Source organism: Salvelinus alpinus, chromosome 11 (assembly GCF_045679555.1).
Source record: "Salvelinus alpinus chromosome 11, SLU_Salpinus.1, whole genome shotgun sequence".
NCBI classification, from domain to species: domain Eukaryota; kingdom Metazoa; phylum Chordata; class Actinopteri; order Salmoniformes; family Salmonidae; genus Salvelinus; species Salvelinus alpinus.
Window position 1 is genome coordinate 32,762,775 of NC_092096.1, and position 27,085 is coordinate 32,789,859.

At 44.4% G+C, this 27,085-nt stretch overlaps 1 protein-coding gene across 1 annotated transcript; it reads left to right on the plus strand.

Annotated features, from left to right (window-relative positions):
- Nucleotides 1–1,663: 1,663 nt before the first annotated feature.
- Nucleotides 1,664–19,070, plus strand: adm2a (adrenomedullin 2a). Its single transcript, XM_071332586.1, has 2 exons — nucleotides 1,664–1,794; nucleotides 14,963–19,070. Exons 1-2 carry the CDS (start codon nucleotides 1,697–1,699, stop codon nucleotides 15,381–15,383), a joined length of 519 nt encoding a protein of 172 aa, XP_071188687.1. The 5' UTR covers nucleotides 1,664–1,696; the 3' UTR covers nucleotides 15,384–19,070.
- The last annotated feature ends 8,015 nt before the right edge of the window (nucleotides 19,071–27,085 follow it).

The window sequence follows — 27,085 nt, forward strand, 5'->3', positions numbered from 1 at the left end:
TCTCTGAAATGATGGTTGCGTAACTACGTAACTCTCCTCTGTGTTTTGTGTGGATCAGGTATGTACATTATGACTATGCAGCCTAATTAATAAAACATGTCACAAACAGGATAGCGCGCAGGTGTTCATGCTTGCTAAGCTCAGAGACAATACAGACTCGCCCACTTTCCCAACAGACACTGAGTGGAATATGACTCGTGTGAGTCCATTTTAGGATATACGAGTCTAAACACGTGACTGACACATCTACAACACCGTAGTAAGGTTACTAAACACAAATGACAACATCCTCATTGTATACAGGGAGAAAATGTCCTAAACAAATTAGCTGCACGTGATCTGTATAGCACTGGAGGCATCAATCTGTATGATAGCCACTGTAACCACTCATTATCATAGGTCACATGGTACTCTTTGTGAGGTCATATTTCCTTATAGTTCTGGAAAATGTAGAATAAATAAATGTTTGTGGCATAATCAGGAAGCAATCTAATGTATCAATAGCACATTGGGCAGTACTTAGAATGTGTAGCCATGGGTGTGTCTGTCCAAAATTCAGAGGAATCTGAAAGAGAACTATCTATATGTATCCCTCAGGCTCACTTGGTGTTGAAGGCAAAGATAAGAGAGAATGGAAAGGGAGGGGGTGAAAAACACATGATAGAAGTCTGAGAAAATAAATTTGAGAATATGCCACCATTTGTTTGCATGACATATACTATGGGAAATTGTTAATAAAAGAACGTTTGGATCAATGGTTGGTTAAGGATTAGTATGGATCTTTCTTAAAATCGATCTTAAATATGAATATCTATAACTAAGTTCTTGCAAGGTCTTTGACCAGTCAAGAACCATCATCATTTTGGCATTTCAGTTGGCATTTGCCACCAAAACCAACAACAGCATAGTTGTAAATGGCACACTTCAACATGCACACATCCATATCATTTAGTGAATGAAGAATAAATTATCCGACCAAACCACGGAGCCTATCAGGTACACCGGTGCAGAATGAGTCCCGCCCACTCAATATTTATACGAACAATGTCATCTCGCTCAACTTCAGAAGTTGAATCTGAGAACTTCATCTTGACCAACACTTGTTAGATCCGTGGGAAAGTACTTAGACCTACGAGAATATTCTGAAAATCCTCATATACGTAAGATATTACTAACATTCATAAAATGTACTATTTTATATAGGTTATTATAGCTATATTTTGAAATGCAATATACTTTTTGTGTAAAATATGAAAAATGGGTGTAGCTGGATATATTTTTAAAAACGTTTCTTTATGCATAGCTTTCAATTGGCCACACATAGAGTGGTTCGTACACTTTGTACACATGATTAGGCTACTGAATAGTGAGTGAATAATGCACTTGCAGGTGTCCCACAGGCACTCTTGAATATTTGTTGCAAAATAACTGTATTTCTCGCATATTTCTATAATATAACCTAATCAATATCCTGATCAAATTATACAATTGTATAATACAATCTGCACTCAGACTTTTTTTATTCTCTGTTTATCACAGGATTATTTGACTGTCTCACGCATTGTTGCCTGGATATCAGTACTAGCCTAAATACCAAAACATTTTGGAATTTATTCTTCCCCGGGAGTTGAACATCGTCCAGGTGGTTTGGGAACACCCTCCTTCCCAAGGGGTGTGTGTGAGAACTCGTCCCGAGATGCGTTCACTTCTGCCGGTTACTGTGTATTGCATCAGCCTACTCTCCCTCCAGCAGCTCCTGGCTCTCCCGGTCGCAGACCGTCTAGAGCGAAACAGGTAAAAAGAAAGACATTACATGACCTTCCTATATTGAACGTGCGTTCCAGTTCCTTCTCTTTCACTTTCTAAGAGTGGTCCTTTCTGGAAGTGATGATTATTGAACAGAAATGTTCTTGTGGAGAGAACATTGGATATATAAAAGCTCGTGCTATTTCAATAGGAAGTCTAATTCAAATATAGGCTACATGTAGTCTTATTTTATTCCAGGATTCGGAAAATACAGTGATGGATGAGATGCATTATTATGAAATTGGTTATTCTCGAATGTCCAACGACTTTGCCGGTGTTTGGTGAATTGACGTACACCTTTTTTTAGCCTACTGTTTTTTTAAATGAAATCACACTGTCCAACCACAAACCGATGAACCACTTAATAAATAAAGTCACTGTTAATTGCATAAAGTACTCTGAAGTGTTTGTTCAGTCAGGGTGTTGTGTCGGGGAGATAACGGATAGAGAGTAGTCCTGGCCGGCAAGGTCAGAGCAAGACAGACGTGATACACGGAACGTGCGCTCCCGCTTGGATAACCAGAGGACTCTGTAGTTATGATATGACAATGTGGAAAAGTTTGAGGGGAATCCCTGTTATTAGAATGGATTGAGAGTTCATCCATGCTCGCCTTGCGCAGTCTGGTTTGCACTGCTCTCTCCATTGGGCTAGGTCTGTTATGGGATTTAAACACTTGTGTTGACTTAAAGTGCATGATAGTGTAGGATAACGAGTGCTATCTTATCCATGACCACTATGTTGAAAAATGGGCACCATGACAAAATGATGCATTTATTCCATCTGCATAATAAAGCGTACTCTTCAGAATGTGTGTTCTTATATGATGCAACTGAATTTAGTCCAAAAACTCAAAACTTAACTAATGGGACAGAGGACAATACGACCGTCATTGCATCATATTTGTACACACTGCGCTACAAACACAAACTGAAGCGCAGATTAGGCGCGTTATTACACACTTGTAAGTATTTTATTGATATATTACCCATGTAGATACATGTTACATCAAATATGGCAGTATTCATGAAAGACTTCCGTACAGTTCGTAGTAGGTCCCTAAACGAAAGTGCTAGCTACTTGCGTCAGTGTTCAAAGTCAAGGTTTATTGCGCCAAACTATCTACTTTATCTTATTCACATGTGACTATATTTTGGAATGCAACAGATATATGGTTGTGTGTTTGTCTTACAAATTAGGTTTGGTTTTAGTAGTTTGAGGTCACATGAGGTCACATTCCTAACACAGCAGTATATATGACCTCATGTGGGACATATGATAGCAGAGGTGGAAAAAACAGTCCTCCTCATGTTGGCATTTGCTGAATTCCCCCGATTTTTTTGCCATTGGCTACTGTACTGTAATACTGTAATGAGTGGCACTTGTATTTTCCCACTCTGCTATTCTTCTGTGTGTGACATGGTAGTAAAATCCCAAGATCACAGGGAATTGGTCAATAATACCCATTTCCTATTTCATTGGGTGGGCAGACGTGCCTGTTCGAAGTGAAGGAGAAGTGCACTAGTGAAGTCTCCAGTCTCTGGTGTTTTAGTGCAGTGAGAGCTATAGCAGAGGGTAGAGTCAGTGTCTGCATGCCCTCTTCTGGTGGGAGACTGACAGGAACCTGGACTCTATCAAGGAGAGAAACCAATTAAAACACATGATTACCTTCACCAAGAGCCATGCCTTTACATAGAAATCTGGGATGTTCAAAGCTAAAAGAGGAACATTTTCACCTGTTAGTAATTTTTTGGGGCAAATGTAGTAAGGCACTTGGTTGTATCTAGATGTTCCTCTAATGTGGGTTAGCGCTGTAGGACACACTGACAGGTTCCAAAAAATGTCCATGAGTTGTGTTGTTGGCCTGGTAACTCAGACATGATCAACCAAGGGATCTGGAGATGATCATTTGTTGAGACTTATTCATATTGTTACTAGGTCAGTGACACCACTGTTATTTTGCTTTATACATTGCCTTCGGAAAGTATTCAGACCCGTTGACCTTTTCCACATTTTGTTAGGTTACAGCCTTATTTTAAAATGTATTAAATAGTTTTTCCCACTCATTAATCTACACACAATACCCCATAATGACAAAGCAAACATTAAAAATTTAGCAAATTTATAAAAAATGGAATTATCACATTTACATAAGTATTCAGACCCTTTACTCAGTACTTTGTTGAAGCCCCTTTGGCAGCGATTACAGCCTCGAGTCTTCTTGGGTATGACGCTACAAGCTTGGCACACCTGTATTTGGGGAGTTTCTCCCATTTTTCTATGCAGATCATCTCAAGCTCTGTCAGGTTGGATGGGAAGCATTGCTGCACAGCTATTTTCAGGTCTTTCCAGAGATGTTAGATCGGGTTCAAATCCGGGCTCTGCCTAGGCCACTCAAGAACATTCAGAGACTTGTCCCGAAGCTACTCCTGCATTGTCTTTTCCATTTTTTAAAACCTTTATTTAACTCGGCAAGTCAGTTAAGAACAAATTCTTATTTTCAATGACAGCCTAGGAACAGTGGGTTAACTGCCCTGTTCAGTGGCAGAACGACAGATTTTTACCTTGTCAGCTCTGGGATTTGATCTTTCAACGTTTCGGTTACTAGTCCAACCTTGCGGTTACTAGTCCAACGCTCTAACCACTAGGCTACCTGCCGACCCTTGGCTGTCTCCTTAGGGTCGTTGTCCTGTAGGAAGGTGAAACTTCGCCCCAGACTGAGATCCTGAGTGCTCTGGAGCAGGTTTTCATCAAGGATCTCTCTGTACTTTGCTCCGTTCATTTTTGCCTCGATCCTGACTTGTCTCCCTGTCCCTGCCGCTGAAAAACATCCCCACAGCATGAAGCTGCCATCACCATGCTTCACCGTAGGGATGGTGCCAGGTTTCCTCCAGACGTGACGCTTGGCATTGAGGCCAAAGAGTTCAATCTTGGTTACATCAAATCAAATGTATTTATATAGCCCTTCGTACATCAGCTGATATCTCAAAGTGCTGTACAGAAACCCAGCCTAAAACCCCAAACAGCAAGCAATGCAGGTGAAGAAGCACGGTGGCTAGGAAAAACTCCCTAGAAAGGCCAAAACCTAGGAAGAAACCTAGAGAGGAACCAGGCTATGAGGGGTGGCCAGTCCTCTTCTGGCTGTGCCGGGTGGAGATTATAACAGAACATGGCCAAGATGTTCAAATGTTCATAAATGACCAGCATGGTCAAATAATAATAATCACAGTAGTTGTCGAGGGTGCAGCAAGTCAGCACCTCAGGAGTAAATGTCAGTTGGCTTTTCATAGCCGATCATTAAAAGTATCTCTACCGTTCCTGCGGTCTCTAGAGAGTTGAAAACAGCAGGTCTGGGACAGGTAGCACATCCGGTGAACAGGTCAGGGTTCCATAGCCGCAGGCAGAACAGTTGAAACTGGAGCAGCAGCACGGCCAGGTGGACTGGGGACAGCAAGGAGTCATCATGCCAGGTAGTCCTGAGGCATGGTCCTAGGGCTCAGGTCCTCCGAGAGAGAGAAAGAAAGAGAGAAAGAGAGAGCATACTTAAATTCACACAGGACACCGGATAAGACAGGACAAGTACTCCAGATATAACAAACTGACCCTAGCCCCCCGACACATAAACTAATGCAGCATAAATACTGGAGGCTGAGACAGGAGGGGTCAGGAGACACTGTGGCCCCATCCGATGATACCCCCGGACAGGGCCACCAGGAAGGATATAACCCCACCCACTTTGCCAAAGCACAGCCTCCACACCACTAGAGGGATATCTTCAACCACCAACTTACCATCCTGAGACAAGGCCGAGTATAGCCCACAAAGATCTCCGCCACGGCGCAACCCATCATTACATCAGACCAGAAAATATTGTTTCTCATGGTCTGAGAGTCTTTAATGTGCCTTTTGGCAAACTCCAAGCGGGCTATCATGTGCCTTTTTACTGAGGAGTGGCTTCTGTCTGGCCACTCTACCATAAAGGCCTTATTGGTGGTGCTGCAGAGATGGTTGTCCTTCTGAAAGGTTCTCCCATTTCCATAGAAGAAGTCTAGAGCTCTGTCAGAGTGACCATCAGGTTCTTGGTCACCTCCCTGACCAAGGCCCTTCTCCCCCAATTTCTCAGTTTGGCCAGGCGGCCAGCTCTAGGAAGAGCCTTCAATGCTGCAGACATTTTTTGGTACACTTCCCCAGATCTGTGCTTCGACACATCCTGTTTCGGAGCTCTACGGACAATTCCTTCGACCTCATAGCTTGGTTTTTGCTCTGTCAACTGTGGGACCTTATATAGACAGGTGTGTGCCTTTCAAAATCATGTACAATCAATTTAATTTATCACAGGTGGACTTCATTCAAGAAACATCTCAAGGATAATCAAATAGAAACAGTATGCACCTGAGCACAATTTCGTGTCTCATAGCAAAGGGTCTGAATACTTCTATAAATATGTTTTAAAAAATTATAATATATATTTGCAAAAATCTCTAAAACCCTTTTTTCACTTTGTCATTATGCGGTGTTGTGTGTAGATTGCTGAGGATTATTATTTTTAAAATCCATTTTAAAATAAGGCTGTAACGTAACAAAATGTGGAAAAAGTCAAGGGGTCTGAATACTTTCCGAAGGCACTGTATCTGCACTCAGACTCACCATTTTAGGAGTATCAACATTCAACAGAAAAGTGATAAATGTCACGTTTTGCTGACGTGCATCCATGAATGGACTGGCAAGTCTTTATGGCCCGTAATTGAGGTTATTGACTTATGAGGATGTGGAAAAAGAGGGTTGTTTTAACCCTGCATGGACTAGATTGGCAGGGCTGAGATGGATGTGCCAGACAACAGTCTCCTTATAAGGTGACCCTATTCTGACAGGAGGGCCCCAACGCTGGAGGTTCGGACTTAGCTCAACAACCTCTGTCTACAGGTGTGTGTGCGCGTGTGTGTGTCTGTGTGCCTGTGCATTGACAAACACCTGCTGCTGAAATCAAATCAACGCAAAGGGAAGCATGACTCAAACACCTCTCTGTTTATGTCAGTCTGAGCTCCCAGCAGGGTTGGGCTATTTCTGCTTCCCAATGGTTGTTAAGATTTAAATCTCTCAGAACTAACTTTCCATTTAAAACAGCAGGGGCAGAATGTGTGGGTAATGGTGGATGTGATTGTGGTTGCATCAGTGCTCTCTATCAGTGTATTTGAGTGAACACAGCAGCTTTTCAAAAACAAACAGTTCAGTAAGAGGGAGTCTGTTTGTCTTGTCCAAGCTGTGGCTGTGTGAGGGGTTATCGTTCCTAGAAATCCCCTCGGGATGTTCCCTTGGTGATGGAAGGGTGATTCATAATGTCCTCTCTCTTTTTCCTCACTCTCTCTCCAATTCTGGTTTCTCTCTTCTCTCTCCCTCTTTAATTCTGGTTTCTCTCTCTGCCTTCTTCCCTCCTTTTATCTATTTATTTACTTAGTAAATGTCCCACTTTTTCTTCCCTCCATACCAAACGCTCTGTCCTTCCCATCACACATGATGATCCCATCACAGGCTGATAACAGTAACACAGGCCTCATTGCTCCTCCTCTCTTTCCCCTTTTCAGACTGAGGTGTGATGGGTGTATTTGGTCATTGTTTCTATGTACCGATAAAGTGTTTTATGTTCTGATCATGGACGGCCCGTGGGGCATTTCTTTTAACACCCTTGCTCTAGGCCATTCACAATACAAAGTATACCCTTCATTTTACAAATAGTAACAGCTTGAGAGAAAATAGTTGAAGGCCAGAGCCAAACCAATATGGCTTAAATATGGCTTTAGAGACAAAGCAGTTTTACATTGTGGATTCCAGCAGTGGGGTGCAGGGTGCCCCAGAGAGAGGCATGTTACTGCAGCTGATTTGCTGTAATGTGCTTGTTGCCATGATGACCCACTACTTCGACACAGTCTGGGACAGAGGTCAATGATATGACATGTCAGACATCCCAGACAGGATGAACACAGTTTGTATATTGAGGGTGTGTGTTAGTGTAAAGTATATTCTCTTTAGAAAGAGGGACTGTGTATGTGTAGACTACTGGTCTGTCTGCGTGTATTTGAGTCTGTGTGTAGTTGAGGTTGTGTGTATTTGAGACTGTGTGTATTTGAGTCTGTGTATTTGAGTCTGTGTGTATTTGAGTCTGTGTGTATTGTGGGTGTGAATTTGCTCAGGATCCCAACTGGACAGAAAAAAAACAATGTTTTTCCCGTTTGTCCATCCTCCTCCTAAATCATTAACTCCCTCTGTCACCCCATATGGGGCAAGTGTCAGGGCCAAGCCCCCTGCATGCAATTCAGACGTCAACACCCATCCATTGTCCAAACACAATATTTACCCCAGAAACAGGCACATTGCATCATCATCCACCACCCAGAGGACATACTATTGTCTTCTGAGGAATATATCAGATGCTCTTTGCATCCGTCAGATGGTGATAGATTTTATAACTCTACATACAGTAACTTTATATAGATTTATAGACATGCTTATACAATATCAAAGACATAACATGAACATTACCTTGACTAATATGGCTCATAAATACTTCAACTTTACTCCAGTTATCTATTTTATGTACTTAAATACACTTTGCGTGCCTCACAGTCTGATATAACCCTGGCTGGCCCTGTAGATCGCTCTGTGAGAGGCAGTAAGTATGGCTCTGAGGTCAGACCTCTGCTCTGAGGAAGCATGGCTGCTCTGATGTGGGCCACACTGTAAACAGAGGTCTGGACTGGCGATGTATAGAGATGTAATGTATCCACCATATAAACACTGCCATGACCCTCCCTCCCTCTCTCTTTCTCCTTCTCTCTCTCCCTGCTCCGTGGGGGTCAATACGACCAGGCCTAAAGAAGAGAGGGAACCAGTCTCCCACCAGGCAGCTCAGAATTCCACAGTGGATTAGTGGCTAAGACCTAAATTCCACCGTCCACATCTATAAAGAAAATGCTTCCACTCTGCACTGATAGCCTGACCATGGCAAAATGGTGTGTGTGTGTGTGTGTGTATGGATTAGGCTTGTCACGATACCAGTCTTGAGATACTACGATACCAGATTTTCCATGGCAAAAAAGAAAACACGAATTAGACAAAACTCTATGGTACAATAAAAACCTACTTTACGTGAAATTTTGAGTGCTATAGATTGCAAAATTAGCTAATGTGACTCTAGGTGACAAGAAATTAAATCCGCTTCGTGTTTTGTTTCCTTGCCACGATACTTCTGACTATCGCAATACTGGAATCGTGACAACCCTTGTACAGTATATCTGTCTGTCTGTGTGTATACTGTCAGTGTTAAAGAAAGAACACAGGATAAAGGCTGAAGAATGAACACAGATGGAGCTCTGAGGTCTGAGGAGAGAAGGACTAAACTCCTGTTTCATGTTCTATTGGTGGTTGAGAAAAATGTAGGTGCTATTCTAGCTAAGTACAGTCATTTGTAGTGTGGATGGATACCTACAGTAGCGATGGAGATCAGGCCTCAATCAGGAGTCAGCACTGCAGCTGTGAGTGGCCGCCTCAGTACAATTGGAACCCCTGTGTGGTTTGAAGTCCGTCTCCCAATTCCCAAACCACTACACACTTAAGTCCACACTTAAGTGGATATGTGGCAGTCGTTCTTTCAAGCCATGGACTTTAGCAACTGTGTACACTTTCACCCAATGCAGTGCATGATGAGGAAAGTGCTAAATCACCCCTCAGCACGTACTTATCGTCAACACAAGAGGTTATAAAACCACCAACGCATGGAGAACAAGCGGCAGCAAGGGTTCATTCACAAATAAATCGCCCTTTGCTTATTTCTGTCTCCTTACTGAGAACACAATCTGTCCTCTGTTAGCTGCATGGGGCCTGGCGAGGATTATGTATGAATGTGCCACATTTACTGTTGATTAAGGCACCCCATGGTAGGCCCCAGGCCCCTGGGTATAGGCATGTATGAAGGGCCTGGTGCTGGCCAAGGCTTACCCTTCTCTGAGGGGGCCTTACTGGGGTAGAGGAGGGCATCAGGTTGGGGCTGGTGGGACATCGGCGATTCCACGCCAGCGGAACATATTTTTGGTATCTCATATTGTTTGGGCAATTCTCACATTGAAACTTCATTGGGGAAAGGATGTTTGAAATGCTTTTTACATTTGTACCACAAACAATGTTTGAGAAGAACATTATGAAAGTAGCCATTTTAGGTCCTTTTTAGACCTAAACATGCCTCCTGTAAGACCCTACGATCCGTGAACTGTACATGGAACAGTTAACATCTTGGTGTCATTATACTCCTTATAGTGTGCTCTAAAATGTGGAGTACACTACCGGTCAAAGTTTTAGAACATCTACTCATTCAAGGGTTTTTCTTTATTATTTTACTATTTTCTACATTGTAGAATAATAGTGAAGACATCAAACTATGAAATAACACATATGAAATCATGTAGTAACCAAAATGGTTTGGGATGTGTCGGACCGCAGAGTGAAGGAAAAGCAGCCAACAAGTGCTCAGCATATGTGGGAACTCATTCAAGACTGTTGGAATAGCATTCCAGGTGAAGCTGGTTGAGAGAATGCCAAGAGTGTGCAAAGCTGTCATCAAGGCAAAGGGTGGCTATTTGAAGAATCTCAAATCTCAAATATATTTAGATTTGTTTTACACATTTTTGGTTACTACATGATTCCACATGTGTTACTTCATAGTTTTGATGTCTTCACTATTATTCTACAATGTAGAAAATAGTAAAAATAAAGAAAAACCATTGAATGAGTAGGTGTTCTAAAACTTTATACAAGTAGTGTATGTCTAGATTCTGAAATCAAAAAATAATCACATTAATTTATTCAACATTCAAATATTAATATCTCAAAATGACACATTTTGATTTAGTTTATTTTAAGACATTGTTTGGAACAATATATATAAGTACATAACATTTCCAGTGTGGGCTTTCTGCTAATTCTGAAGGTATGATCAATTTTATGAGCACCACCAACACAGTGAATGGGAAAATGGATTCAAAGGGATCTCCCTCTGCTGGTGATTTGCTGAATGTGCAATCCTACATGAGGCTGTCATTGGTTAATGACCTATCATGTCCATTTATATGTATAAAATGGATCATATCATTAAAAGTACCAGAGAGCCCACTCTGGAAATGTTACGTGTTTGAAGAGAATGTCTAAAAAGGATAGTTTTGAGATGAATATTAATATTTTTAATGTTGAATAAATTAATGTGAAAATGTGTATTTCAGAGAGAACACTATAAGGAGTATAATGACAGATGTTGTCTGTATTATGTACAGTTCACAGATCAGAGGGTCTTATAGGAGGCATGTATACTAAAAAGGGTATAAAATGGCTAATTTCATCATGATTTTTTTTTAAATGGCTTGTGATAGAAATAAAAGAAATGTGTTAAACGTCCTTCCCCCAATCAAGTGTCTATGTGAGAATTGTCAGAACAATCTGAGATACCTAATTGCTCTTGTAAGTCGCTCTGGATATGACTAAATGACTCAAATGTAAATATCAAAAATATTTCCCGCTCCCGCTGGCGTGGAATCGCCCTATTGTGGTGGTTCCACTGGTGGGTCTCAGTTGTGATTCCAGACCTCAGTCTAAACTGTGGGAGTAATACGAAAGAATAACACCACACTGCAGCACAAAGGAGTTGGGATCAGCTTACCCTTTTATCGAACCCTCAAAACCCCCCTCCCTCCGCCCGTTCCCCAGGCTGAGTGAATTTTAGCTTAATGCCCTCCAATGAAAATGTGACTTTTACAGAGCAAGTAGGTGGATTTGTTACAATATATATATTTTTGTAATCGTCCACAGATCAGATGGTGCTGAAAACGAGTGTTGAGTGAGTGAATGTTTCTAAGAATGCGAAGCTCTGATATCTTTGATCCTCTGCCAATCACAAAGACCTCCATTACTGTCCATTTGCAGGATTACTTTCTCAATAGCCAAATTAGACGGGCTGTCAGATCAGATGTGATCCAGTGAGAGAGTTCTCACGTTGGGCCGGGCTACAGTACATGGTGCTGCTGCCTTCTCCTGGCTGTGGGCTAGAACACGGTGGCCAAAAGGCTTATTGTGGGATCAGAACAACATCCCAACGAAACTGGAGAGGAGCATGTGCATTGGGCACACTGACTCACAGTCACATCTCCAGTCCAAAGTCTTTGGCCAAAACGCTCGCTTCAGATCCATCCGATCCCTCCAGCACAGATACATACAAATGAGTCCTGGCTGGCCCTAGGGACAAAACAGACAAGTTCACACTTGCTTGTGAAGCCATTATATAAAAGCTATATAAAAGTCTAAGGGCATCAGCGTCAGGTGGAAGTAAAGCGGTCCGGTCAGATGGTGTAACAGAGAGGAGGACAAAAGGACATGCCAAGAACTCCATAGGTGGGAGGTGAACCCCACAGAAACCCAAACACGTTTAACCTCCTTTAAACAGCAGACTCATTCTTTCTTTCTTTTTTCTCCTTCTCCGCCTTCATCCAGTTACTAATTCTCCAAGAAAATGGTTTTTTAACGACATCACAGGGTCTTTATGGCTGTCTGCCAGCCCAGAATAGCCTGACTAGCGAAGCAGCCATTGTCTGCTGCGTTGGGTCGGGCTCGGGGCGACATGGTGTGTTATGGGAGATTCCAGCGCTGAGTGAGCCACAAAGTCCACTACTGCTCTACCAGGGGTGTAAATGGGCATTAGAAACACACACACACAAACACACACAAACTACTTGGTCAATGGGGTGGATTGGGACTGACACAATGTCTTAGGGCAGCAGGAAGACTAGCGGTTAGTGTTGGGCCACTAACCGAAAGGTCGCTGGTTCAAATACCTGAGCTGACAAGGTGGAAAGTCTGTTGATGTGCCCTTGCGCAAGGCACTTAATCCTAATTTGCTCCAGGGGCACTGTACTACTATGGCTGACCCTGTAAAACAACACATTTGATTACACCTATCCGGTGTACAATAGATTCTATCAATTATTTTATGGATGTGAAGCTTGGTACAGCACACCCACTGATCACAGACATCAATTCAACATCTATTCCATGTTGGTTGAACGTCATTTCAAACAACATTGATTCAACCAGTGTGTGCTCAGTGGGCATTGTTTGGTACTGGCAGTCTACACACCCCATAAGTCCTGTTTTTGTCCAGGGACTCCCAAATGAAGTTGTTCTGGAGCTGTTTTACCTTTGCTTTGTTTATTCACCATCTCTTGTTTTCCGAACGGATTAAGTTTCCTCCTTCCTCATGTGTGAGAAACACATTTTCCACCATGGATTCCAAACACAAAAGAAGAATGAGCCTGTACAGAAGATTGTATTTCAGCCTTTTTGTGTACAGAAAGGTCAAGTTTACTGTAATGAATATAGACTATCCAAATCTCTATAACAACCACATTGCAGTATTTATGCGGTATACTGTATGAATGCAGCTTCTTCCGCGAAGTCAAATACAATTTGTGCCTGTCTGTCAGCATGGTGTTTGGCACAGAAGGCGGGTGTGACTTGGCAATGCCATGGCCACAGGACAGAGCTGAATGACTAGGTGCTCCTGGAAATAGTGCTCCCTCGACATTACCACAGTGGTTACCAGTGACACCCACCATCACCAGGCACCAGGGCCCTGCCCTGTACGGGCAAACAGGCTGGATGACAGGGAGACACAAGTGATTGTGTTTTCTTTGTGTTGGAACTCTGTGTACATGTCAAATATAGCTACCTTGAAACGTTCACTGACTGACCAGTCATGGTGCTGTTGCTGGAATAGCACTATGTGTTTGTGAAGTAGCTAGATTGGCTAGTTATGTTGGGCTTCAAGCCCGCAACACACTGGAAATCTCAGTTTGAGGTTAAATTGGTTGAACAAACCCATAAATGCTCAAAGTCATGATTGTGGTCTGCAGAATTTTGACCACGAACAACATGTTTGGCAAGAGCCTGGCCAAGGCACTGAACACATTAACTAAGAGACCGCCTTGAGGAGGCAGAGAAGGGTTTGGAACACTGTTCATTAATATAGCCACTTCTCAATGTGTCTGTACAGAGATTGGTTGGTTACCACTTGCATAGTGGCATTCTACAGCAGGTCTACCTTGTTATTTCTCACAATCCAGTCAGCGTTTCACAAGGAGAACGCTGCTCTTTTTATAATTACGCTGTATGCCAACTAACTGCTTCTCCTAAAGAGCAGTTGGAAGCCGGTCAGAACCTGATGCTGTGGAAATGTTACTGTGCTCTTTGAAATTGAAAAAGGATACAAAAGGGACGTTTTTTCTTCCTTGTTCTAACTTTAACATGGGAGGACATTTAGCACACAAAAGTCATACTCACTACTTAAAATAATTGAGGCGTGATATACCTACACCCACTGGCGCCATTTTGAGAATGAAATTCCCTGACTCACTGTGGCCAGTGCTTCGTCAATATGACATCTGCCAGGTGCATGAGCCTCTACCTATTTATGGCATCTGTAACAAACTAAGACACAGAGACACAAATTCGAGCCCTCTGAGCAAACACACCCACAACAGTTCAGAGAATAGCATCCCCAGTGCCAAGTTTGAGTTGAGCAGCTAGTGTCATCATCAAGAAGAGAACAGATGGCAGGGCCTCCTCCTCCTCAGCGCTAAAGCCAGAGTCAATCTGAGATGTGTTTGCTAAACAGGCTGTTCCTGAAACTTAGTGATGCCTCCGTCCCGTGGACACTTGAGTGGGTAGTCAGTAAATCTCCAGAGCCACTCTGTCTGTTTGCTTTAGCTAAGGTGAACATGAAGTCTCAATAGTTGTGACGTCCAGTATGTTGATATTACCATAATAAATGGACAGCAGCCAGGTCCCCATGTTGATTTGTTCCTATGATGAAAGGCCATTAGTCTTCTAAAATGCATTAAGACAGGATGGTGACACATCAACCCTCACCATGCCCATTCCATGTGTGTAACATTTACTGTCAGTGTGTGTCAACATAAATGCTGTTGGAAGTGTGCTTAACATGAGTCTGAGAATAACTAGGCCAGTTCTAAAATGACTTCTCTGATTCAATGGTCAGCATTGAACCAGAGTGGAAAGATACAGACATCAATCTTAACGACGTCTTATTTTTTTCTGTGTTCCTAGGTTGGAGCTGCTTAAGAAGCTTCATGCGCTGAGAGAGGAGGAGATCTTCACTCCAGAAACTGGCACCGAACTCGCCAGCCCAACAGACTCCAGCCACTCCATCAGATCTCCAAAATGGCTGCCTGGCTACCTCCGCAGAGACACACCACCCACTATCATGAACACAGCCCATCTTGAAGCTCTGGTACGGGCGAGGCGTGAGGAGGGCGTGGAGCCACAACGGACGGGGTCAAGAGGTCGTCGCCATGCCCACTCAGGGTCGCTCCGGGGTCACCACCACCCCCAGCTGATGAGAGTGGGGTGTGCCCTGGGAACCTGCCAGGTTCAGAACCTCAGCCACCGGCTCTATCAGCTGATTGGCCAGAGCGGACGGGAAGACTCCTCCCCCATTAACCCCCGGAGTCCGCATAGTTACGGATGAGCGACTGACGGATACTTCTCCCTCTCTTCTCTTAAAACATAAACACCCCAGCAAACTTCAATATATAGACATTTATCTCTATTTTACGTATCACAGATAGCCTTTGCATTAGTATTAGATGTAGTCCACACCTTTTTTAGATCCTGAAATTACAATTTCTGTACTTTTTGAATGACATTTGCCTTACTCCTCTGTACACCTCAAAAACGCATCATGCTGTTTAAGAAGAAGGAATCTGACATGAATGAAAGCCTCATAGTCAACGCTTCCCACCACCAACCACCCCTGGGAACGAATACCTGTCACCCAGAGATCCTCTGAACATTTGGGTCTTTGTGTTTCTCCCGGCCTCCTGACTCATCAAAGAGCTGCAAGGGGCTCAGTTTGACTTCCTAATCCTGTTAATGTAAGAATAAATGCTCCCGTCCACCGTTCTTTCTACTTAACACAAGCCAGCGCTACTGGACGTGTCTGTATAAGGCCTGATGACCTCCACAGCAGCAGTTAGCTCTGGCCCCATTGATCAAACACTTAAGCCTCTCATGTGGATTTCTACCAGGGCTAGGATCAGATCCCTGTCAGAGGGAATATATTCCTGAAGACCCGTCAAAACCACCCGATGAACCCTTTTGCCCCACCCTAAACCCTGCCCCCTTAGATCTGCCAGGACAATTTGAGGGACCATGTTTGACATATCTGGGGTAATCCTCTAATTTACAGACCACCAGCAACCATTTGTGGGCAGACACAGACACTGACCTTACAGACACAGACACTGACCTTACAGACAAGAACCTACTGTAAGTCCTCTCTCATCTGCAGCCAATGATGTTCCCGACAGAAGCGGTCTGTGGTTCTGTGAAGTATATGTTTCAACAGACCACAGCCTTGATAGCCGCATTCAGCCATAATAGTCAAGTTCAGCAGTGGATGGATGGAGTTCTGCTTCTGGACTCGTCTAGTAGAGACTGTTTATAGAAAGAGAAAGAAGAGGGTAAACATTTCAATGACTCAGTTCCTATACAAGATGGAGATTTTCAATGTTTTTATTATGAATCATTGCGGATCTATTTCAGAGGTGAGATCTATTGGTTGGCTCTTGAACACAGTGAACAGTCCTGCTGCCCTTATCCCAGGCTCTGAGTGGGAAATATGATCCCCTTCACGTGATTCTTAAGTTCTCCCACTAAGTCTCGACTTTATGTTTACGGCAATTTAACCAATCAGACCTAATCTCTTTAGTTGTACCACCATGGTGGCGAGGCGGTACACATCGTCTGCTGTATTTATGAACAAAAGAAACCTTGACCGTGCCTTGCCCAGGGGACCGTATAACTACTAGCTAAAGCATCACAAGTTGCCAACCCAAACCCAAAATCTGCCACCAATAGTACTGCCTAGGAATATTTAGAGCCTTACTTTGTCATTATCAATAATAATCCGGTCAGTTATGAATACTGAGATCCTAAAAACGCTAGTAGTTTAGTGTGTATACAACAATACTTTACGTTGTATGTTTGTAGTATGTCAAATTAGTCTAAATTAGCACAGAGTCAACAGCAAAGTGCTCTACTGTTACATTGTGGCTTTGTAATGACAGACCACGGATACCAAAAGTAAGGGCGCCAGAGTTCCACATTTTAAATCTGGATACGAAATACCATAAAAAAAGATATGCCCTGAGATTCCCATTTTCCCTTGTTATAACTGTCTCTGAAATGGTGGGCCGGATGCCCTCACTAGAAATGACCAAAAACAACTTCAACTCAGCATGCATGCAAAAAACTAGCCTAACCTTCAAAAGGTGCAGCTAGTCGAGCTGCACCTTTTCGAGCTGAAAAACAAGCCACAACGTCAAAATGACATCTTTAATACCCATAATAACCATGCGGCCTGGCTCTTTGAAACACATTCAAATGTTTCATATTCTCAATGTCAGAGGATTAGAATAGTTGATATAATCCTCAACGTTCAGACTATTTGTTTTCCAATAACTTCGATCCAGACTTGCTGATGTTGCTATTATTGCTGTTAGAAACCAGGTCAGCCGTTAGTCATACATTCATGTATTTATGACTATAGCTATGTAACTATTAGGTTACTGTATCATAATTATAGTCACAGGAGTACCCAAAATCAGCCTAGAGTCTTTTAGGGTCCAAGTTTTAACTGTTTTGTTTTGACCACAGCGTTGCCTCAATGAAATCATTCTATAACTAATTAAGTTAGTTGGGCAAGTGGTTTAAATTCACCAAATATCTGACAATACTTGACAGTCATTTTGTTTTTTTGTGATCTACATACTATAGTGTGGTCTTATATTACTCTATCCATATCCTCCTTTCATTTTGTTTGACTTATTTTTGTCTTTTTGAACTGAATCGTCTTAATCCAAACTGGGGTTTTATTTTATTTTAGAGTTAACTCATTTAATCGTGGAGTGATTCTCTGTCTCACTCTCTCTATCTCACCATCTCTCCCTCTACCACTCTCTCAACTTCTATCTCAGATTATGACCTACGCCAGGTCGCAGGTCATACTCAGTGGTTCATTGGTTCTTTAAGTCTAATCTGTTCAAAGGCTTTGTGAAACACACGTGCCATTGTCTCTGCTGTAACGGAGCTAATCAATGTCTCGTGACAGACCATTAAAAGGCTTTTCAAACGCTAAGAACCTTGGTGAATCTCTCGACTTCTTAACCACCACTGTCACAGGTGTGTGTTTGTGTCTGAGCGGCCACATATAGAATCAGGAACCAATCTTGTGTTTGTTGGATTATTGTTGGAGCCATTTTGTTTTTGCTATACTTTTTCTTTGTGTTGTAATTACACGTCAGTGTTGTGTCACTGGCGGGTCCGTAGCCTTTCCTAGAAGCATAGCTGAGTGTTTTGTCTGTGTAAACTGCGTACCACCAGATTATTTACGACCTTTGACCACTAATACCTCCCCTTGTGTGTTAAGAGAAACACTCTCCATCAGTCTTACATTAAAAGTAACGCTGCCATCGCCTGCCATTGTTAACTTAACCTATGTTGTAAAGAGATGCAGGAGATTGTGTTGTGTGTTCACGTCTGTATGTGACTGTATGTGAGTGTGTATGTGACTGTATGTGAGTGTGTATGTGACTGTATGTGAGTGTGTATGTGACTGTATGTGAGTGTGTATGTGTAGGTACTTACAGTATAGTCGTCCTAGCCAGGGATCTGACACATCACAATCCCAGTCTGTTTTTCCTCGTTCAATATTTAATTATACTTAAGGTCAGAAGCCTCTTTTAGGGTCACAGCAAACTGAGCAAAGCACTTTAATGTTGTTAGTTCCTCACAACTTGAATTTCAAACATTGCAATTCTATTTTTAATGACAGATGAGAGTTATTGTATATGTTGCATTTGATAAAGATCTGTATGAGTATGAGTGGAGTAGAGTGAAGATGATATCATGCGCACTTGTGCATATTATATATTATTAGTGGTACTATGTAAGAAAAGTAATATATTTAAGTTATCTTTGTATGTTTATATATGTATGTCACCAAAGACACTATTTATCTCGTATTTTCCATGCTCCTAAAAGGTGACCTTTTGTTAGGAAAGAAAAATAAATTCAAAATGTAGCTAAATGTTCATGTCAGACAAATGTCTTTCATTCTCTGTAAAAATAAAGAACTACACTGTAGTGAGATAAAGTCTAGTGTGTGCCTCTAATTTGTGAAAGTGTGTGTGTGTGCGTGCGTGTTTGTGTGTGCGCGTGCGTGTGTATGCATGTTTACCTTCACGTGTGTGTGAGTACAGTATGAGAAACTCTTCACAACAGTTATTGTTAACAACGTCGATGCCATTGTCAAAACGAAAAATAATGAAGTTATAATCAGAATTAAATCTACTCTCCACAGAATTATACAAACTTCAGAAAACATGACAGTTGCCAGCCATCTTCGATATTAATACATCTTAAAATAAATATAACTAGAGGTACCAAGATCATACATATTACTCAATATTTCCTTAAAGGAACATACATATCTGGGGGGGAAAAAACCTTCCTGGAATCTGGTAAACCTGGGCAAAGGTGACATCATAGTGGAAAAATAGATGGGTGAAAGTTCTTGACCATGATGCATCAGCGTTGATCCAATGTCCTTCACTCTATTACTCCTAACAGCTAGTTAATCATTATTCGTCCCAATGAATGGAGCAAAATTCATACTCGACATCACATGATTTAGATTCATGTAATACCCGAAAGGTTGTGCCTAACAGGGAGAGTTAATGAGTAACTAGAAGGCACATGCAGTCAGCCACATTCCTGGGCTGTCTGCCCACCTAGAGGCAGCTGGTTGGTAGGAAAGGAGGGTGGGGGGAAAGGGGACGAGGGGGACTAGTCCTACCACTGAACTAGAGAAATCCAAACCTCTACAGAGTGCAGGACACCCGACCATGACCACAGTCTATTCAGAGTATGTGTGACATCCGAGGAGTAGTTTCAGTATGTTACAGCCGTCTTTCCTGATATGAGTTCCCATGTCAGCTAAAACTGTGTCACACACATCAAGAGTCCCCGGGCACGTGGAGATCAAGTCACAGGACTTGTGGAATCTTAACTTCGGAGACGGTGTCTGTTTAAACTTACAAGGGTGTTGCATCATACACAAGTGCCTAAATGGTGACAGAGATCTACTAGCCCTGTATCAGACATATCAAATCTGCAGTACCCCAGTTCAGTCCAGTACATTGTTCTGATAAATCCAATATGTCTTTCTGGGTTTCTAGGTCTTGTGCGAACATTTCTGGGGGCCTCATTGTGTATTCAACTGACTGTTCAGTGTCAATGACTGATACAGTGCAGTACAACGATCCATCCACTAAGACCATGTTTGTAAAACTTCTAGTGACAGAATGTAACTGCAAACATCTCTAACCTACACTGTAAAAATAGAAAATCTCAAACACCATGATTATGTAATGAAACCATGAAAAGTAGTGCCCCTAAGCTGAGATCTGGTGTTTGGAGGGTGTTTGAATGTAAACCCAATGTAAGTGTTTTAATATACAGAATGTGTTTAAAAACAAAAAAATCAAGGATTCTGAAACACCCAAAGTGGTTCTTCAACCTGAATATTGGTGTTCTTAAGATAGTGTTGTGAAAACACTTTTTGGAGTTTCAGTGCATTTAAAAGGCAGCATCAAAACACAAAAAAAATGTGTTTCTCAGATAATGAATGTCAGGTATGAAGGTAAGACCCAGATGCAGACCATGTCAAATTCACAATGGTTTAATGGTTTAATAGCTGAGACACAAAAACGCTGGTTGACTTGACAAAGAAGACGAACTGGCAACAGACACACAGAGAACACAGGTATAAATAAACGGGATAATGGGGAAGATGGGTCAACACCTAGAGGGGGGTGGAGACAATCACAAAGACAGGTGAAACAAATCAGGGTGTGACAGTACCCCCCCTCTAGGGGAGCCACCTGGCGTCCTACCTGGGCGCATACCTGGTTGACTGGGGTGCCGGCGGTGGAAGTCAGCGATGAGGGCTGGGTCCAGGATGTCTCTAGCAGGGACACAGCACCTCTCCTCCTGGCCATAACCCTCCCCGTCAACCAGGTACTGGAAACCTCTGCCTAATGGACGAACACTCAGGAGGCGTCTCACCGTGTACGCCAGGTGTGGCGACAGCAGCAGATGAACATCTGGGCATAGGGATTGCTGACTTCCTCCTCTTGCTCGGAGAAGAGTGGAGGCTGATATCCCAAGGAACACTCGAAGGGCGAGAGACCCATGGCAGAGCCAGGAAGGGTGTTGCGAGCGTACTCAACCCATACCAGTTGCTGACTCCAGGTTGTAGGGTTGGCGGAGACTAGGCAGCGAAGAGTCATCTCTAAGTCCTAGTTGGCTCTCTCTGACTGGCCATTGGACTGGGGGTGGAATCCGGAGGACAGACTGGCCGAGAACCCAATGAGCGTGCAGAACGCCTTCCAGAATCGGGACGAGAACTGCGGACCCCGGTCGGAGACCATGTCCACCGGGAGTCCGTGGATCTGGAAGACGTGTTGCACCATAAGCTGGGCCGTCTCCTTGGCCGAGGGTAGTTTGGGGAGAGGAATGAAGTGGGCGGCTTTGGAAAACCGGTCGACCACAGTCAGGATGGCAGTGTTGCCCCCAGACAAGGGGAGACCCGTGACGAAATCCAGGGATATATGGGACCAGGAACGGTGATGGACAGGCAGTAGTTGGAGAAGACCAGCTGGAGCTTACCGAGGAGTCTTGTTCTGTGCGCAGACCGTGCAGGCGGCGACAAACACGGCAACATCCGGAACCATAGTAGGCCACCAAAAGTGTTGTCGCACGAAGGCCAGGGTCCGGCGAGAGCCCGGGTGACAGGCAAGCCTGGAGGAATGGGCCCACTCCAGGACCGGAGAGGACAGCGTCAGGCACAAATATCCGGTTATCTGAGCCCCCCCACCCAGGTTCAGCTGGAACCGCTGCGCCTCAAGGGACCTGTTTCCCTATACCCCAGCTGAGTGCCGTCGCCAGGCACGAGGTGAAAGGCATCCGGCTTGACGTTCTTGGACCCCGGCCGGTAGGAGAGGGAAAAGTTGTACCGGGTAAACAGCATGGCTCATCTCGTTTTGATGGAGTTGAGGTGCTTGGCGGTGCGGAGATACTCCAGGTTTTTGTGGTCGGTCCACACAATGAACGGATATTCCGCCCCTTCTAGCCAGTGCCTCCATTCCTCCAATGCCATCTTCACCACGAGAAGCTCCCGATTCCCCACATCATAGTTCCTCTCCGTGGTGTTGAGGTGGTGGGAGAAGAGGGCGCAGGGATGCAGCTTAAGGTCCAGGGCAGAACTTTGGGACAGGACAGCCCCCACTCTGACATCCGAAGCATCAGCCTCCACCATGAACTGATGGGAAGGGTCAGGATGAACCAGGATAGGAGCAGTGGTGAAGCGGTGTTTAAGGTCCCGGAACGCCCGGTCATCGGCAGATGACCACGTGAACAAAACCTTGGTAGAGGTGAGTGCAGACAGGGGGGAGGCCAGGGTGCTGTAACCCTGGATAAAGCGGCGATAAAAGTTGGCGAACCCCAGGAAGCGTTGCAGCTGCACCCTGGACGTAGGCTGAGGCCAATCCACCACCGCTCTCACCTTCTCGGGATCCATATGGACACTCACAGCAAAGATGATGCAGCCCAGAAAGGGAATGGTGGAGCGATGGAACTCACACTTTTCTGCTTTAACAAACAACTGGTTCTCCAGAAGGCGCTGGAGAACCTGTCGGACGTGGAGCACGTATTCTTGGGGGGAGCGGGGGAAGACGAGGATGTCATCCATGTAGACGAAGATGAACCGGTTCAGCATGTCGCGGAGAACATCATTCACCAGAGCCTGGAACACGGTAGGGGTGTTGGTGAGGCCAAAGGGCATGACCAGATATTCGTAGTGGCCGCTGGCCGTGTTGAAGGCAGTCTTCCACTCGTTCCCCTCTTGTATCGGCACCAGGTGGCAGGCGTTTCGTAGATCCAGCTTGGAGAAAACAGTGGCCCCCTGGAGCAGCTCTAAGGCCGAGGAAATGAGTGGTAGTGGATAACGGTTCCTGATAGGCAATGCACAGGCGCAGGGTCTTGTCCTTTTTCTCCACGAAGAAGAAACCTGAAACCTGAGAGGAAGAAGGACGGATAAATCCTGTAGCTAGGGAGTCCCCAATGTAGTTCTCCATAGCCTTGGTCTCTGGTCCCGACAGAGAGTACAGACTTCCCCGGGGCAGCGTGGTGCTAGGGAGAAGGTCAATCCCGCTGTCACGATCGTCTTGAGGTGAAAGAGTGGACCAAGGCGCAGCGTGATAATTATACATCTTCTATTTATTAAAACGAAGACGAAACAAATACTTATACAAACTAACAAAACAACAAACTGACGAACGTGAAGCTATACAGACTAAGTGCTAACATGCAACATAGACAATTACCCACAAAAGCCTAATGCCTATGGCTGCCTTAAATATGGCTCCCAATCAGAGACAACAATAAACAGCTGTCTCTGATTGAGAACCAAACCAGGCAACCATAGACTTTCCTAAACACCTACACTGAACACAACCCCATACACTCTACAAAACCCCCTATACAATACCACCACCCAAGACGAGACAAATATACACAAACATCCCCCCTGTCACACCCTGACCTAACCAAAATAATACAGAAAACAAAGATAACTAAGGCCAGGGCGTGACACCCGCAGTCATAGGGGCGGTGCGGCGGAAGGGTAGTGGACTTTCTGAACACCTCCCGGAGGTCCTGGTACTCCGCGGGAATGGCAGAGAGGTCCGGAGCAACTTCCGAGCCCTCAGGAAGACGTCCCGGGGCAGGTTGCGCCGACTTCAGACAACGGGCGTGGCAGAACGGACTCCAGCCCATGATAGCACCCGTAGACCAGTTGATGAGGGGATTGTGTCGCTGGAACCAGGAGAATCCCAAAACCACAGGAATCTGGGGGGACTTGATGAGCAGGAATTGAATGGTCTCGCTGTGATTCCCTGACACACGTAGGTTGATGGGAGTGGTGTTATGGGTGACCCAATCTATAGAGCGTCCGTCCAGCGCTCTAACATCCATGGGAATGGAGAGGAGCTGAGTGGGGATGTTCTGCTCGGAAGCCAGTGTGGCATCCAAAAATCTCTCATCGGCCCCAGAGTCAATGAGGACGCAGAGAGATTTGGACTGGTTTCCCAACAGCAGAATGACATGAAAAGGGGTGCGAGTAAGGGAAGCAGAAAAGTTCTCTATATGGCCCACCAGAGTACTCGCTCCTACCAGTGAGCCTGGTCTTTTACTGGGCAAGAGAACACAAAATGACCAAAAGTCCCGCAATACAGACAGCTCCTTGTGTTGATCTGTGTTGCCATTCGCTGGCGACAGCCCAGCTCTGCCTAGCTGCATAGGCTCGGGAAATAGTGCCTCGGCCGTCTTCGGTGACTCTCGAGGAAGGTCGGGAAACCTCGGGTGCTCTCGGCAACGGGACCGCCGGGGACTTCCGGGATGACTCGGAGGTGAGGTGAAATCCCTAGACGTGCGAACGAAATCGAATTTCCTCTCCATCCATCATTCCTGCAATCACCCATCAATGCAGATGGTCTAAGCGATGAGGGAGTCAAGATCCATGGGTAACTCCCGAGCAGCAAACTCGTCCTTAACCTCCTCTGAGACACCGTGCAGGAACATGTGGAACAGTGCTTCCTGGTTCCATACACTCTCCGCTGCCAACGTGTGGAAATCCACCGCATAGTCGGCCACTCTGCGGGCGTCCTGCCCGGAGCTGGGTTAGCTTCCAGGCAGCTTCTCTCCCAGAGAACGTGGCATCAAAAACCTTCCTCCTCTCCCACGAACCCTTCCAGACTCACGCAAATGGCCGGCTGTTGTTCCCATATGGCGGTAGCCCGGGTGAGAGCCCTCCCAGACATCAGCGTGATGAGGTAGGCTATCTTGGAGCAATCTGAGGGGAAGGAGTAGGGCTGAGGCTCGAAAATGAGGGCACACTGAGCTAAAAATGCCCGACAGGTGCTCGGCTCTCCAATAAAACATTCCGGGGGAGGTAAACAGGGCTCCCGGGAAGGTGAAGTGACCGGTGGGTGGCACTGCTAACTGCCGAGTTCCTGAACGGCGGTGGGGTTACCACTGTGGCAGGCTGCCCCCCAGACAACCCGCGGAATTGCTCCAGCAGCATGTCCAACGCCCGGTCATGGCGCTCAGCCAATGTTTGGATCCCCTCCATAAGACCAAGAAGCACTTCCTCGTGCCTACCAATAGAGGCTCCTTGGGACGAGATGGCGTTGCTCAGCTGGCCCGGGTCTGCTGGGTCAGTCATGGCCAGTTCGTACTATCAGGTATGAAGGTAAGACTCAGATGCAAACAAAGTCGAATTAACAATGGTTTAATAATCCAACAGGCCCAGGCAATAGACAGGTCTAAGCAGGCAGGAGTCAGTAAACCAGAGGTGGGGCAATGGCAGACAGGCTCAGTATAGGCAGAGGTCAATAATCCAGAGGTGGGACAAAAGTACAAGTCGACAGGCAGGCTCAGGGGCAGACAGAGTGGTCAGGCAGGCGGGCTCAGGGTCAGGACAGGCAAGGGTCAAAACCAGGAGGGCGAGAAAAAGAGAGACTGGGAAAAGCATGTGCTGAGACACAAAAACGCTGGTTGACTTGACAAACAAGACAAACTGGCAACAGACAAACAGAGAACACAGATATAAATACACAGGGCATAATGGGGAAGATGGTCGACACCTGGAGGGGGTGGAGACAATCACAAAGACAGGTGAAACAGATCAGGGTGTGACAGAATGGCTTATAAATGCAAATGGCTTATAGCCTAAATATTCATTGTGATAAGAGACATTTCTTTTTTTGTGGAATTCCACCTTAATTTGTGCAGTACTTTATTTAGACAGATTGGAAACAGGAGGGTCAGTAAGATGGTACATTTCTTTGGAATTGGAACCACAGATAAGGTTTTGTCTCCTTTAAGTTGGTGGCAGCTCAATTGCCACTAGTTTTGGTGTTACAAAGCACTTCATTTTAACAGTGTAGCGGACTCTGTGATGGGATCAGACAGTGTCAGTGTGTTGATCTTGTTTTTCTTGTCAGTCTATACAGTATAATACATTAACATTTACACGCCACAGTACAGGTCAGTGGGAGAGATGTAAAACTGTACTTAGTGCATAGATTTCATCTTCCTCTCACTACCATGGTATGCATCTCACAAATACAGCTTACTTCGTGTAAATCAGTTATGGGTCGGTGTCAACCATTAACACGAGAGAGGTGGAACAAGATAGATGGAGAGAGAGGGAGGGTTTGGAATATCAAAGAGAGGAGGGAATAAGAGATGGAGCTGGGAAGATATAGGAGGACGTGGAAAGATGCACATATGGATAGTATAGACCCCTTTCTGTGTTTGCAAACATTGCCACACGGGGGCGATGCGTGCAAGTGCTCAATGCCAGCAAAAAAGTCTCCATTTACATGTTGCTCATGAGTGTATTTCACACTATTTTAGGATTATAATTGGATTTTTAAGGCTCGTGTGAATGTCCTGCATAATTTAATGTTTGCGTCATCATTGCAAATCAACAACATTATACTTAAAAAACACATAAAAAACACAACCAGTATAATGGCTCTTTGGCTAACGTTTGCTACAGCGTATGTCAATGAGCTTCAGCATTCTAGCTAGCAACTGTTATTTTGCAAAGATCACAACCAAATTTAATCTTAGCGACTGTTCAAGCAATAACATAAACATCATTGTAAACGTATGAGAACCCCACCATTTTTTTTTTGAAGTAATAAAAATGTTGGAGATGGCTTTCTTACTGCTGCCAAAAGTTGCGTGCGTCTGTGCTTGATGTCAGTGTGTCTTGTAGTGAAAAGGGGTCTATAGGAGATTGTGGGAAAGAGACAAGAAAAAGAGGAGAGAGATAGACAGAAATGGGGAGGAAGGTAGGGATTGAGTGAGACAGATAGAGAGAAATACAGCTACAAATCGGAGAGATCTATAGGATGTCAATCGCTGCTGGTCAGGTGATAAACTGACAGAACCCAGAACTCTTCTTTCCTCACACACCTGACCAGAACCCCATGTGTCAGGGTTCACCCTCTTCCCCTGTCATAACATTTACATTCCATC